At 44.6% G+C, this 15,805-nt stretch overlaps 1 protein-coding gene across 1 annotated transcript in view; it reads right to left on the minus strand.

The window, feature by feature from the left end:
- Positions 1–15,805, minus strand: part of GLP2R (glucagon-like peptide 2 receptor) — a 26,925-nt gene that overhangs the window by 4,529 nt on the left and 6,591 nt on the right. Inside the window, exons 2-11 of the mRNA XM_010136966.1 lie at positions 15,552–15,645; positions 14,024–14,128; positions 12,024–12,145; positions 10,116–10,222; positions 9,721–9,877; positions 8,663–8,822; positions 7,038–7,098; positions 5,774–5,843; positions 3,745–3,833; positions 2,096–2,234 (exon numbers count right to left, since the gene is read on the minus strand). Of these exons, the coding sequence (XP_010135268.1) occupies positions 2,096–2,234; positions 3,745–3,833; positions 5,774–5,843; positions 7,038–7,098; positions 8,663–8,822; positions 9,721–9,877; positions 10,116–10,222; positions 12,024–12,145; positions 14,024–14,128; positions 15,552–15,645 (1,104 nt within the window). The remainder of the gene's footprint in view (positions 1–2,095; positions 2,235–3,744; positions 3,834–5,773; positions 5,844–7,037; positions 7,099–8,662; positions 8,823–9,720; positions 9,878–10,115; positions 10,223–12,023; positions 12,146–14,023; positions 14,129–15,551; positions 15,646–15,805) is intronic.

The following is a 15,805-nucleotide window of genomic DNA, read 5'->3' on the forward strand; positions in this document are numbered from 1 at the left end:
AGAAGAATTAGAAATACAGAAGAAATGTTCATCAGCACAATAACCAATAGGAAAGGGTAGATGCAGGTGTGAGTCTCCCAACGGTTCGTCACTTCTATTGACAAGGGCAACGTGACAAATTGCTCATCAAATAACTGGGTTTTATCCACCAGAAAGCAGAGTTTCTCCCTGGGGCTGATGGAGCGCGCGCACCGATGAAACGAGGTGTTTAGATTGCTCCACTTGCCAAAGCAAAGCTGCACCATACCTACAGCAGAACTTCTACTTAGAATTTGGTTTTGTCCTCGTTTGAGTTAAATCCTCCAAGTGAGATCCTGGAGGTAACCACTTCTCTTCAACAAAACAGTTTAGCTGCTTTTTCAGACCCCTGAGAAGATTCCCAGACTAAACAAACGCCGTTGCGCACAGTTCATGAGCTTTTTTGGTAACCCCTTCACAAATAATGCTGCTGCTAAAAAAGAGAATCTGCAATAAACACTGTCTGAGATCTCTGGGTATTTTGAGGAGCAGCTCTGCTGCTGAAGCGTGCCACGGAGCCCAGCGGGAGCGTGCTCCTCCAGAAGGAATGAAGCCTGTGTGTCCTGCCGGGGCTGAGGAAGCTATCTTCTATATCAGATTTCTTTGTGCAAGCCAATAAATAAAGATTTCACTTAAAATTATTCTGTGTTTCTTAAGATAACATCTAGTCACTGCAGCCTCTCCAAATAAGGACACGTCTGTAGCAGAGCAGCTGCTTCAGCAGCCCGTCACCAGGCCCTGCCTGCCTGGACACTTTTCACCTCAGGCAGTGGTGGCAATTTTTAATTCGAGCCTCAGTAACAGTGCCAAGGCCCTGATGCATGCACCTACCAGAGCACCGGGGCACGCGGCGTGAAAAGACGGCTCACCTCCACCTGCGGGAGAAGCGCAATAACGCTTTGAGGACCTTGGACTGGGGCAGAGGGCAGAGCTGCCCCAGTTGTGAGGCGGTGACTAGTGAGGACTTCTACTGCTGGAGCATCACTAAAGAGAGGAGACCTAGAAACCTAGAAAGGTTGAGACGAGGAGACGGGTAGAGGACAACTTTGTGGAGCAGGTGGGTAATCTCCCGGGAGTCCCACTGCAAAAGCCACTACCCAGCAACTCTGCAGAAGACAGGGTGAAGCAGGCAGCAGCGCTTGGTGCCTGCAGAACGACTGACTGGTGTGTCCAGTCCTCAGCCTGGGCAAACTGGAGAGTAGTTAGTGACAGTGGGACATGAGTGTACTTGTGCACAGCCACTGAGGATCACCAGCTAGCCTCGGTCACCGCTCGCTGGGGAATTTGGACTGTTCAGGATTGACTGTGGTGATGGAGCGCGGCTCCTTCGCACCTTCATGCTTGGGCCAAGGTACGAGGGTCCAGAGCTGCCGGATTTACACTCATCTCGTCACTACCTCTGGTTTCTGCCCAGCCGTGCTGCTAAGGCAAGGTGACTGAAGAGGAGCCTAGTGTGTGAACACTCCGAGAAACTCCTTTCCCACCCGCAGATGCTAGTCCCTCTATCTGTTCCACCAACCCGAGTGCTCCAATAGATTTCCTCTTAGCTCCAGAAATTTACTCTTGAGTTTTTGCGTGCACCTCTAGGAGACCATAGTGTAAATTCACAGGTAGTGAATGACCACATCCTTTAGAGAAACAAACTTTGAGTGAGGACAGACATTCTCATAGTCATGATTTTTGCGGGGTAGAAAACCTCAATACACAGACATTTCAAGGAATGGACCTCATTTGTTATTCTTTTGCCTGAAAAATTGTTGGTACTTCTTGAACTGCCCAGTTCTTTCAGAAGACAGCAAGAAAGCTCCTCCTCTGGAGGAACCACACACAAAGCAGTTCCTGCTTATCCTTCACAGGTTTCTCCTCATAGCAGATATTTTCACTCTGTTAATGTTCTCACAGCACTCAGGTCTGCGTTTCCTGTCGTCACACTGTCCCAAATGCCGTGTAATCCACATTCAACTCCTGAAAGAAGAATGCTCTATAGCTGTGGTGTCCTTCAGTGAGCAACATATATGTATGTATAGGTGGAACTATGACCCCCCAAAACAGTACCTGCAAAAAAACTGGAACTTACATGGAATGAGCTCATCGTCAGCTGAATGAAAAGCCTTATATGCCTGGAAAGTCCTTCCACCTGTTCATCAGTGATGAAGGTAAACACGAATTCATGGATCCCCAACAACGGAATCAGCACAAGCGTAGATCTCGCCAATCTTAAAAAGAAAATGGTTTATTGTAGTATTTTTTCAGCATCCTTGGTGCAAAAATGCAGCTACAAAAATCCAGCCCTGGAATGGTATTAACAATTCTGTGATTTTTGAGGGCAAAGTTCCAGGTACAGATTTTGGAGCACACTCTCAGAAAAGACCATACAGGAGAGAACCCTGGATTGGGGTTTAAAGTGAAAAGTCAGAGACAAGAACCTGAACAGGAAGGACACTAACCTCACGCTGCTGCTGCTAGCTAACAGGAAAATATTTACATCGCTAAAGATGAGCGATCTGTTACCAGGGATCTCAGATCTTCCTATCAGTGCTGAAAAGCCTGTGTAGCTGCATAGAGAGTTTCTGTGGTACATTTGGTTGCATTTTTTAAGAAGTTTCAACTCTCTAAAAATGCAACCAGAATAATTTTTGTGGGAAAAATTCTTCTTTAACAAACCTGAGAACACGTTTGCATGGAAAGCTTGCAACGTGAGGCATAGCTTGAATCTTTGGAAGTTTTGCAAGACTATAAACAGCAGGAAGGAGAATGTAATGCGAAGCATTAAGTAATGTGGAATACACCGTGACTGTGACTGTCATCACAACAACCTGCTTCAGCAGACCGGAGAATAGAGCTGAGACCTTTTGGACCTTGACTGTTGAAGGAAAATGGAAATGCACTTCTCGTTAGGGATTTAATGCTGGAATTCAGTAGGAAGTTAGTAGAGGAATTTCCACCCCCTCTCACGCAACCCAGTCCTGTCAGACAGTAAAATAATTTGTCTTGGTAAGGCAGGACCGTAGCAGCAGACAGGGATTTACGATGCTTTGATTAAAAATAATAAGAATTGGAAAGTACTGGGATGTGGGAAGCAGTTAACAAATCCTCAGGCTTCCATTGATCCAAGAGTGGTTTTCAGTGCACCCTTGGCTCCTCACAGAGCAGCCCACCCTTCCTATTTCCACAAAGTGAGAAGGAGTTTGTGCCAAGGCCAACTCCAGGACTTTGCATAAGTCATGATGTACCTTTGAGACTCTGCCCAGGAGAGCCCGCACCAGGGCCTGCAGTAGCACAGGCTAAAGACAATGCTCTGGTTTGGGTTTATAAGAAGACCAGGGACACTCCTGAGTCAACAGCGTCTGCATCTGTGAAAAAAATCCACATCCCATAAATCTTCTACACCTCCTTTTCTTTTGAGGACCTTTTGTCACACTCAAGGAAAAAATGTGTCGCAGCAGTAGAGGCCACAGTGAGGATGCCTGAGAGCAGAGGTCTTACCGCATCGCAGAGTCCTGGAGGAAATGCCCATAACTCTCAGCACACAGGTGCTGACCCGGCTCTACCTCCCAGATAGGTCTGTGGAACCCTTTTCCCCAGACGACTTTCCTACATCTCACTCCGAATCACAGAATTACAGCTGGCGGTGGCAGGTAAATGTACAGTCTGCAAGGGCAGACACGCAACCTCCTGAGAACGTTAAGGGAAGAAAAGGGCTGGACTTTGTTATTTATTACATACCTGTATTTGTAGTCATGAAAGCTCATTTGCTGAGCTTTTAGTTTGGAAATCAGCATCCTCAGAATTTTTAAGAAGATGCCGAAGTTAACCTTGAAAGAAAATAGATACGGGTTACTTAGAGTAGATGCTGTGACCCCACGCATACAGCTGTCACAGAAACGGGAAATGGACCCCGAACCCTGTCACCGAACAGTCAGAATGCGGCTGTGATCAGGTTGGAACGGGGGTGGGTGGGTTGTTTCCACAGCTGCAGCAGAGCGCACGGAGCAGCAGGTATCAAGTCCCTCCAAAGGCAGCAGTTAACAGAGTTCGTGGCGCTGCAGGTCATACAGCTCTCCACCAAACCACACCGGCAGGCAGGAACCGATAAAAAACCGCAGTGATGGCAAGTCGTCAGACAAAGAGGCTCTGGAGGCCAGACAAGGAAGCCCTGGGTATTCTTCTACCAATAGTTCACTCCGTTGTTAATTAAATTGTGCTGACTCAGCCCTGACCAATCTGCTAATATCTTTTCTGCCTATGAGCTGTTAACTGCTTCACTTCCACAAACCAAAAGCCCTGTGCTGAGAAACGTCACGGTGCCTTATTCAGCCTGATTCACACACACGTTATGATACAGGATCTTCCAGTACCAAACTGCATTTTAATTTTAAAGCAGAACCCTGCTTCCTCATTTTGGGGATGGGCAGTTATTCAGGACTGCTTTTCTTGCCCTCTTTCGATGTGTGGGTATTACTGGTGGAAGCCTAGTTCTTGGTCTGTGTAAAGACCCAACCACTGTTCATGCTGTGCTCCCCAGATGTGCACAGATGTATTTTTAAAACATCACGGGGTGATAAGTAGACATTATTCCCTTTAAAAAAAATAAAACTAAAGCATAAATAGAGGGAGGTCTCACCAGTTAGAGATGTTTTTATTTGATTTTGCAGAGCGAATACCATCAACATAGATAGACAGACAGACTGGGAATGACATCACTGTGGTATCGAATATCCCATTGGCTGGTTCCCTCTGCTATCCTGGCTGTGGAAATTAACCCTATCCTAGGCAAACCCAGGAGGCTGAGCATCCTTTTAATTCCCTTTCACCACTCTGCTCCTCTTCCCCATTTCTAGTCACAGCAGCAGCAAAATAAAGTCTGTTATTTCTTCTCTGAAGTTTTAATTTCCGCATCTTTTCTCCAGTGCGACTGACACCAACACCCTCCCCTCCAGCTGATGCACTGAATGCATCACTTCCTCAGTGTTACACTTTGAGCCATCCTTCTTTTACTCCCTGTACACGTTTGCCTAGTTAAAGTACACCCCTTACCTACAACATTTGCGGTCTCTCCAGCTAACCAAATCCCTTATTCCTTTGTGCCTTGCTGACCAGTGAGAACATGGGGTATTCTGGACACACATCATAGTCCCACCTATCAAAATTCAGTGTTCATAATCACAGCCTCATGAGTTGTTTTGATCATGCTATTTCTATCTCTTCATTGTCACCACATTTCAGGTGTACATTCTTTGGCATTTGTGTAAGAAAAGACTTCATGTCACAGTCTTGCCACACCACGCTTCATTATTTTTATGAGGTCAATGCTTTCTCCCCATGACCATCAATAATTCTGTTGCTACTTCTCTGTATCCTTGTTGTCATAAGATAAGAATTTTATGCTATTTAGGGGTTTCAGAGCTTTCTAGTAGTGCTCATCACACAGTAGCACTCTCCTGAGAAACCTGCTCGCTGAGAATATGAAGGTAAAAATATGAGAAGCAAAAAATATGAGAAGCAAAAGACTCCACCTTTGATCCAGATGGAGCTGTGAAGATTCACTGCAGCGATTTGCAAGGCTGACACTGAAATCTTTGTTGTTAGATGGACAGAAAGGAAGCCGTGCCCATCCCCCACAGCTCAAAACTTCATTTACAGTGTTTTCTGTCTCATCTTTTCTATCCAAGAATTGGGTTTTATTTGGAGAGAGAGGTCACAAAAGACAGTCACAGTCATGCATGGTATTATGAACAGAAGAAATAATTCTTACTGCAATGGAAAACAACATCGGTCCTCGGATGATCCACCAGATTCCCATGTGTTCATTTGTTCCCCAGCACCTGAATAACCATTTAAAGTATAATGGCGTTATTTTCATAGAAAAAAATTAGGAAGTGTACATAACCTGTGCAGATCTTTCAAAAGGAAGTTGACAAAGTTCAACTTTTTCAGGTGGCACTTTGGAGAAATGGGATAAAACTGGCAAATGTAACTGTATTTAATCTGAAGATGTTTCCTCCAGAATGTTCAGAGAGCTTTCCCTAGACCGCAGACTTCAGAACTATGGGCAAACTCATCTTTGGATCCACACAACAACTGTACATGACACCAAACCTTTATAATGGAATTCACCCTCCTCTAATTCGTCTATCGGAAACTGGAAACTGGAAAAGGGTAAACTATGAATCATGACAACAGTTCCTGACCTGCTAAAAAGTGCACATTCCCTTCCTTGAATCCATCTCCTTTTCTCCTGCTCTCACCTTCTATTTGTCCTACGAACGTGTCCCTTCTTGCTAATTAGCCGGACACTCTGCAGGATCTTGGCTTGTCATTTGTACTCTGTGTAACATCGAACTCTACGTGTCTTAATTGTGATTTGGTTCCTGATGCTGTTGCTAAATAACTCCATTGATGTTCCAAACAAAACTCTCTAGGAACCATGAATTAAAAAGAGCAACAATAGAAATCATACATAAACCTGAAGTTTATGTGATGTGATTGACAGCACCGCTGAAGACCAGAAGACTGGAAAACTGATGCTTACTGGTGCCAGTTACTGGTTCATTCACTGAACACTGAACACACTCATCCAGTATCAGCTTTTAGTGAATATCAGCTTTTGTCTTTATCCACCATAACTTTTTTTTCAAAATGGCAATGAATACTAATTAAACTCAAAGTGTAGATGGTCTCCAAGGGAACCCTGGCCTCCTTCTCTTACTAACAAGATGCTCTCCATGAAGATGTTTGAGCTGACAGTTTGCTCCATGTAAGTGGATGAACATTGGATGCGATAGCTTTCATTTCAGGAACAGAGAATGTTCACTCCACTTCTTGATTTACGCATTAATAAATTTGAGGCTTCCTTGAAGTAGTTTAATGTAAAAGTACTAAAATGAACTTAGAAAATGTAACAAGTATTACCAGGTGCTGAATTATTTTAATATAATCCAGTAGTCAATTACTGTCAAGGGCTTCCAGAAAAATCAAACAGAAAGCACGTTCTAAACACATTTAATTTAGTGACCTACCCTGTGTTCTCCAGTTTTGATCTGCTGATTCCCCAAGGACCCACAAACAGGATAGGAACGACTGAAAAGGAAAGGAGCCAGTTACAGCAGGTTGCGGAATGGTCCGTACAAAGCACAGACCTGTTGCAGCAGTGAGTGGTGCAAAGACATTCCCTTTCCGGTCTTCTATTCAGAATGGTACAAAAATCAACCTCAGCCTGGCTTTCCCCATTTGTAGCTCAAACACAAAATGGAATTTCCTTCTCTAGTTGAAGCTTGTGTTTTCAGACTGTACATTTATATATACTCTGCTGAGCTGCCCAAGTCTTATAAATTCCTGACCCCGAGAAGTCAAAATAATTGGCAAGTTTTTTGCTCAGGCTCCCGCCGTGTGGTATTTTAGATGCTGAAGTCCTGTTCCACATCTTGCTTTAAGCTTTGGCATGGATATGGTCATATTAGAAAAGCGTCAAAAAAGGCCTTATCTGAAAGATATTTATTCTAGGAATTTCTCCACTAGTTTTTCGATGATGTCCAATTCCCATTTCAAAATTCAAGAGGTAAAGAGAAGTCAAGTGAACTGTCTTTTTTCCCTGTGATTGTACAGAGAGACCTGTACAACCATCAGACAACTAAAACTGAATGACATGAATTACTATCAAGACCACAGCCATGATAACAATAACAAAGAATTTCCTTTAAACGTGTAAATATTGCAGCATTCCAGCCGTACCGATTATAATTTCAGCCTCAGCTGCCATTTCCTTCAGCTATTTATATCTGAGTTTAAACAGCTCTTTAAATCATACCTCTTTACCCTCGGTAGATAATTTTAGCAAGCAGCACGGCACAGCAAATGTGGAATAATTTATTTACAGCCACATAATTGTCCACCACAATAAAATCCTTCTGAAAATCGCTTTCCCTTTTTTTTCCAAGTGGGCTATTCGCTATAGTCCCACGGTCCTGGATACACAATCTTCCATTTGACAATATAGTTCAATAGACAGAAGGGTGGTGATAGTGCACCAGGTGGTAAATCCGTGCACTGATGGAAGTTTAACAGACAGAAGTTCTTACGGCCACCCATCCCATCCTCCTCCTCAGCTCAGCCACTGCCTTTGAAACCACAGCTCTTGCCACAAACCTTGTGAAAGAGGACATTTTTACTATTCATTTAAAACCACAAAGCCTGCAAGCTGAACAGGTGGATTTTTTATGATTATTGGGAAACCTTGATTTCCTCCTTCATCCAGACAAGATAATGCTGTTGAGTAAGTAAATGGTTAAAGTTTAGACAGCTTTGCTATGTAGGAGCTCTATTACAAAAGGAAATGGAGTTGTGGGTAGTACCCTGATACTCAGCGATGACAGAAAATACAGCCCATTACAGTCTTATTTCTGCTTGTTCTGTCCACTAGGCCACTCTTTTCTTAGGAGACAATTCACTCACTTCCTGTGTCTACGGGTCCAACTGAACTGCACCGAACGTGTCGCTGCTGGCGTAGCCTTACTGACAATTGCTGACTTCAAAACAACCAATCAGGAGAAGAGCTCAGATTTTTCCTTTCTTCCTTACAGAGCAGGCACCACTGATGCAAAGAAGTATCACAGGATCAAGAACTCAGAGATTGTCCGGTACTTACCCCATCCTATCACAATGTATGTCTGTAGCAGTCGTCTTTCAGAGAGGACAACGGTTATCAATAACGTATGTAGATAAATTCCTTCTACTAACAGCCAAAAACAATTTGCCCCGACAAAGTAATGCATGAAAAACTGGGCAGTCCTGCAAATAATGACGATCTGTAGAAATGACACACCGGGAATCATCGTCAGTACCTGAAAGCTCTGTTTTGCTCGTGTTATTTTAACACCATCACGTGGTTCTAACACATAACGTGATTCAATCACGTACCTCACAGGACTCTCCTTCTTGCCTGGGAGAGGTTAGAGGGGAGTGCAACAATTTAAAGGCTTTTGTGTTGTCAGAGAGCTGGAGTGGGGGTGACACACAGGAAAAGACAGCGACCGTGTAGGCTGGGGCATGTGCTCTTTGTCATGATGTGCTTGTCAGAATCGTGACTGATGAGCTATTGAAATAATAGTCACCACTGACATCTTGCATGTGATTGTGCTCATTGACATGGGCAAACCATACCCATACATCATACGAGTGTAGTTTCTCCACAGTGACCACACATGAGATGTTGTTATTCCATTATCCAAACAAGTTTAACAAAATTCGCTCATTTTCCCAGTACAGAACGGCCTTTATTTTTTTTCTTTCTTGGTGTTCTTTCACGGGCAATAAATCATTAGATCAACTCGTTGACAAGCAGGGTTTGGGTGCACTGCCTCGCCTTGTGCTGTGCACAGCAGGAGTGAGTAAACACCGAGTTACCCAAGTGCCAAATAACAGTGCAGGTGTATTCCCGAAACTACAGGTGGGAGGTGGTTTGCTTAATTGGATGTTGCTAAATATAACTACTGTTTAATCTGTTGCTTCAACACAAGGCTTCGTATAAAATCAGTCTATTACAATTTATCAAAGCACAATTTTTCTGGATTACCCCAAGCTTTCTCAGCAACATTTCAGCATTCAAAGCTCAAAGCTCGCTGTCGTAGGGCAAACTGCTGAACCTGTAACCGTTCGGGCCTCTAGCAGCACATATTTGCTATGAGCAATGAACTAACTGCTTACCTCAGGACTGAGGTATAATATCCACCCAGTCTCATCATTCGGTCTTTTGGAGTAAATATTGTAGTAAACAGAGTCTTTTATAAGAACGGCTGCGGCACGCAAGATAAAAGATGCAAATAAATTCATATGGATGTAGTTTCTTGTGCAGTGAAGTTTTCTGTGGGAGAAAAAGTAAAACTCTGGAATATATTTAATTTGCAGAAGTTAAAAAAAAAGTACTGTTGTATTCCTATTGTTGTTCTCGATGGTTTTTGCTTCAGAATTGTTTTTATAATGCTTATGAGGAAAATGCAAGTTATTTACACTGGCAGCTAAGCACTAAATTTGATGACATGAAAAGAAGAATGTGCATACTGGGGTCTGTACTTTTAAAATGTGTGTAAATTTGTACTAACCTGAGTAAAGACAGTATGAGGAGAGCTAATACAAGTGAGATGAGAGAGAAACAATATCCTACAGTGTACAACAGCTGTAACGTGGTGAGTAATTTATGTTCTTCTTCCTAGGAACAAAGAAGAAAGACATGTTATTCCTGCAGGCGGGTGGGCAGAGAGTGAACACAGCTCAGACACCTCTGAGCCCACCTCCAAGCCCACCTCCTCTGCGTGGCAGGGGAGCCCGGGGAGGATTCTGACACCAGCACCCTGCGCTCCCTGCCTGCACTTGCAGACAGCCCTCGGTCATTTTGAAATTTGGAGGCACTCACGGTCTGTTTCCAGATTGCTCCTGCACAAACACCATTTACAGCTGATTGCTGCCATGATTACACGCACCGAACAGATCCTGGTGGTGTGACAACTGCAGAGACCATCTGGCTCAAGTTGTTCACAAGTGCAATGACTGCGTGTGGCCGGGGCCGTGGTTACGGACCGGTTCTGTCTGTACGGTTCTGAGAGGCAGCTCTGCCTGGAATCACCGAAAGAGACTGGCTGCTGCCATGAGCTCAAGGAAAAAACTTGGAATTATTAGTTCTCTAGAACGTTGCTGAATGACAAATAAGGCCTCAGAGCAGAAAGGGGGCAGTCACGCTTCCTTCCCACTTTGCTCCATTAAACATCTCTTCTTGCAAAGTTTTCCCATTTCTCTGCTCATGCCCCTGTTCTGTGCAGAACTAGAGTAAAACAAGTACCTTGGCTCTGTGTGTCAGCTGGTTTTTGAACACTGGGTAAAGAACCCAGATTTGGGACACCACCACCCACAAGTCTGTGATCCAGAATGGTCAACAAACCGTGGAAAACACTCAGCACTTACGAATATTTATCACACTTATATAAATAAACTGTTAGTTTGGAAGTTCATGTACTCACTATATAGAGTTTAGTAAAATCTTTGGAGTACATGGGGATCCCAAACCAATGGTGTTTAACAAAGTAATCAATCCTGTTACCCAATAAAGTAATAATCAGAACAGTGCTCACCCAATAAAATAGTAAAGAGTAAAAAATAATCACCAGTAATAGTGCTTTCCTAAAAGACTTAGTTTTCCCACCAGCCAAGCTGAACTCTGTGGCAAAAACGGTTCCAAGGAGCTGAGAGCAGGCACGAGTCGTGGCTCGGGGTGCAAGACCCCCGATTCACTGCTTGAACCGTCTTTTTACCTGAAAACTAACTCGGGGGTGGAAGTGAGCTGCTCGGTTGCAAAGTGCCTTCTGGCAGCGGACACGAGCCGGGCTTCTTCGCAGATGCAGCGCCCAGAGTGTCCTCCCCAGCTCCACCAACCAGAGGGGATCAGTCACTGTCTTCGTTTTATCTTTGGTACGAAGAGCTGAGCCTTGTCGAGGTGAGGCTTTGCTCTTTATTTGCCTCTGAGGGGCCGTTCTCCTGCTCCTAAAGCCCAGCCCTTGGGCTGCTTGCTCTGTCCCCCCGGGAAGGGTGACACTTGCGTTACCATGAACCCACCAGGCTGTGACCGGCTACTTTTCCAAGGACCGGTTAACAGCTCGTTGAAGACTAGAAGGCTCAGGAAGTGGCATGGAACGGAGCTGTCTGGCCTTGGCAGAAGACAGCAGTTCGGGGCAGATGATGGGATGCTTTGAATTTATTTGTTTGTGGATTTGCAGTCTTTCTCAATTTTATTAGGAGATGCTGGACTCTGAACAGAAAATAATTTGTAGCATCTAAAGCAGGAATTCTCCTCCTTAACTTTACCTCCTCCACTTCTAAATAAAATAACAGGTTTTTATTTGGCCATCAAAATGAAATCTGAACATCTTTTGCAGGTAAACAGTGAAAACGTTCTATCAGTTACTCAAGAAGGGACTAAGAAGATTAAAGTATTAAACCGCAGTATAAATCATACTCACATTTTTTTTAAAATGATTTTTCTCAGAACATTCTGAACTATCACGCCAAATGTCTGTGGAGTTTTCCTTTGTTTGCCAAGTCCCTTCGTCCAAGCAGACTCTGTATACATTTCCTACAGTTCCTGAAAGTAAACAGAGGTTCAGTCTGAAAGGCCAAAATAAAGATCTAATTTTTCATACATATTTTGAAGCTTTCTCCCTTACACCACAGCAATAGACACCACCCCACACCCACTCCAAAAAAGAATAAAAACCACTTTTCTTTTGTCTTTGACAATATACTTTTCAGATTTACATAGGGCAGAGGAGGAAGGTAATTCGGTGAAAGTAAATTCCCAGATTGTACCTGATATTTACAAAAAATACGTAGTTACTACATCCCAAAGAAAAGCCTACATCTCGCTTCATTCCTCGTTCCTCATTAAGCTCATACATCCCATCGACTGGGGTAGCTCATTGCCCAGGCGGTGCAGTCAGAGGTGTAGGAGGAAGAGTGTGGTTTGGAGATGATCTTCCTCCGAAACCCCTGCGGTTGGTGTTTTATTTATGTGCTTTGGGGCCCAACCAGCAGGGGGAGTGAACCAGTGCAGCTTCCTTGGCTTTCACTGGATTCTCCTAGTTTATACTAATTACGAATTTGCCCACAACATCAGAATAGTCACAGTTTGCTGTGATGAAATGGGAGATTTTTGTGGAGATCAGACACTGGAAAAACTCTGAAGGCATCTAGGCAATGTGAGCAGAAAGCTCATTTCTAGAACACCCTAATTTCTCAGTACTCACAGCTGGCAATGAGGACAAACCTCAATAAATTTACCTCATGCTTCCAAGCATTTCTGGTCCAAGTCCATTGGTGCCCAGAACAGACACAGCTATGGAAATGGGACCAGCAGTGGAAATGGGGACCACCCATTTCCCAACGGTGGAGCCATCCCAATGGTGGAACCACCCTAAGCTCAGTCCCACAAAACCTCTAGGACAGCCAGCGGCGCTGTCTCCATGCTCTCCTTCCTCAGCTGCTGTGGCGTGACGGAGAACATGAACAATTTAAAACTGTGAACCATTTAAAGCTTCGTAACCTGCTGCAAAGCCTTATATCTTGCTTTTGTAGAAATTCAGACAGAAGAAAAGGGAAGAAAGAGTCTCCATTGCATGGAGGGAAGTAACATGCTTTTATGTTTATTACGAATTGCTGAATTTGTTCGAAGTGGTTGGCAGAAAGAGTTGTTTGGGAGCCTAGATAGAAACTGGGTCTCTTTAACAGCACAAAAAAGGACAAATTATGATACTACAGAAGAAACCATGTGTGGGGTGGGCTGCAGAACGCAGCCCATGGTAGTCTCCCGTAAACTAAGACACAATTGGTCCTTCCAAGTGGTGTCAGAAATGCAGCACAGGAAGCCACATGTCGCTGAGAAAGGCTGTGCAGCAGGGTTCAGAGGTTCACGCGAGGCTGCGGTGGCGGGAATGTCCTTTCATTTATTTTGGAAGAAGGGAATGGTGTTTGCTTTTAGACAGATGTTACTCTTTTTGCCTTCCTGAAAGCCACCCTTCTCCACTCCCTGCAAGAATAAAGCTTGTTCTGTCACCACACCACTGGCAGGTGTCCTGCTGGAGGCCTGACTGTTTGGACCACTGTTTTGTTTGGCTATTCTGTTTTTTCTGTGGGTGAGCCTCATGTCTGGGGTCAGTCTGGGGCATTGAGCCTCAGAAGCTGAACCCCAAATCTGCTTCTGCCAATAAAGGCCTGGCCGTATGGTTACACCGTCTTGGAAATGGTGCTTTAAAGTGGACACATGGAGCTGCAGCAAGCAGAGATGGAGAAAAAGACTAAATAATTAAGAATCAACAACAATTTTGTGCCTCAATTCAGAGGTGAAAAGAAGTAAGATAAGAAAGTCCTCAGACACTTCCAAGGACACTGGGACAAAAGGCACTAGCACCATCTGTCCCTCCACGACTCCCAGAATAAACTTGAAGGGCAGTTACTTCCACATTACCATTTTCCAGCCATGGCAAATACGACGGACAAGGAACAGAGACTTTTCCTGGGGGTGAGTAAGGCCAGCAAACAAACTGATCAAATGTCCCATTACACCGTATTCCTGGGGAGAGAGGCAAACAGTTGTTCAGACAATAGACAACCACGTTTACCTGTTCCAGGTAAACGGCAGCTACTCCAGGTGTAGCAGCTAAACTTGACCCATCCACTCTGCAACGCTCGGGGCACGGCGCAGCCATGGCTGCTGCCCTTCTTCCCCCGGTCTACACAGCAGCAGCAGGTTGTACACCCTGCATTGCGAGATGAGGACAGCGCTCAAAATCACCCTGAGGCCTCTGTGGGCCAATGTCACAGGCAGATTCCAGCCCCCCTCTCACCGGTTTTGGTACATGCTGCAGATTTTTGCTGCTACTTCCCATGACCGCTGTGACAGCGGTTCTCAGCTCAGACCACTGCCAGCTTCTCGGACAGTGACTCCTCCGTCTTTGGGCAACAGAGGGTAGGGAGCTGTATCTCGGAGTATCTCGGACTAACACAGTTTTCAGCTTCACAGGGATCACACCACTCACAGGACTTAAGGTTAAGCAAAACCTTTGATAATGCAGAACTGAAATGGAGCAATCAGGTTACAGCAGATAAAATAAAATGCACTAATGGCAACACTGCTCCTTTGGTTAGTTTCTTTCTTCTGGGACAAGCTGCAGTGCTCCTCTCTTAACTTGAGCGGTTTTGCCCATCCAAAGCTAGAAGAATTCTGTCTAGCTGAGTCGAGTTCATACTTGCAAGAGTGAAATAATCACAGATTCTAAGCTCCCCTTTTGCCAAATAGCTTAAAAGTTAGAGCACTCAACCAGAGGTAGGCGGTGTGGACTCAGTTCCGCTCTCTCCCACTTTTCAGAAGACACTGTCCTCCGAAGCTAGTCTGCTCGTCAGCCAAGGATCCAAAAGCCGTGGAGGCAGGAGAATAAATAAGGGACTTTAAGCTAAAGGTAATAAGTGCCGGGTGAACATGGGGCAACGTCGTCTCTGTGTGTTTAATAACTGTATCACGAAAAGCATCAGCAGTCCTGAGAGAGGAGAGCAGCTCCTCAGCCACCGCGACTAGGCAGAAACCAGACTCTGTTCTGCCTCATGTGTTTTGGGTTCTTGCCTGCCATGGCTCCGTTTCTAAAGTATAGAAAACGGAGACACCTTCTTGTCCTTGGATGGTCTGTTCTCCTTCATCCAAAGGACGCGGTTCTTACCAATAATGGGTAGCAGCCACCTCTGGACCACAGCTCAGCACCAGCCGTTCAGTGGTTCCTGTCTGGATATGATCTGGGTTTGCATATAGGAACATAATGTGTTTCAGGACAAAGAGAGCCATTAACATAATGATTGTGTGTTTGCATGTCTTGTTACAGCCCTTTGTTCGACATTTAGAACTAATGAACAGACACACACTTCTGCAAAGCAAGCAAAAGAATATTTGCATATTCATCAATGCTGCTTAGCACGTTGCTTTACTGTGCTGACTGTTTCCTTACCAGTATCTGCAGTCGATTCCTGCAGCATTTTCAAACAATCTTGTTTGTATTTGTTCCATCCAGTTGTGGTTTTTTCCAGCAGAGATCCTTTGGCCTGTGAGAGAAAATACTGAACATGATGAAAATCAGTTAGAACCTTGTAGTCTTTTAGAGGCAAGTTTATTTCCATTGTAAAGGAGAGGGAGAGGAGAGGAGAGGAGAGGAGAGGAGAGGAGAGGAGAGGAGGGGAGAGCGATTGAGGGCAAGGACGGACC

The sequence above is a fragment of the Buceros rhinoceros genome, unplaced genomic scaffold (assembly GCF_000710305.1).
Source record: "Buceros rhinoceros silvestris isolate BGI_N320 unplaced genomic scaffold, ASM71030v1 scaffold17825, whole genome shotgun sequence".
NCBI lineage: Eukaryota > Metazoa > Chordata > Aves > Bucerotiformes > Bucerotidae > Buceros > Buceros rhinoceros.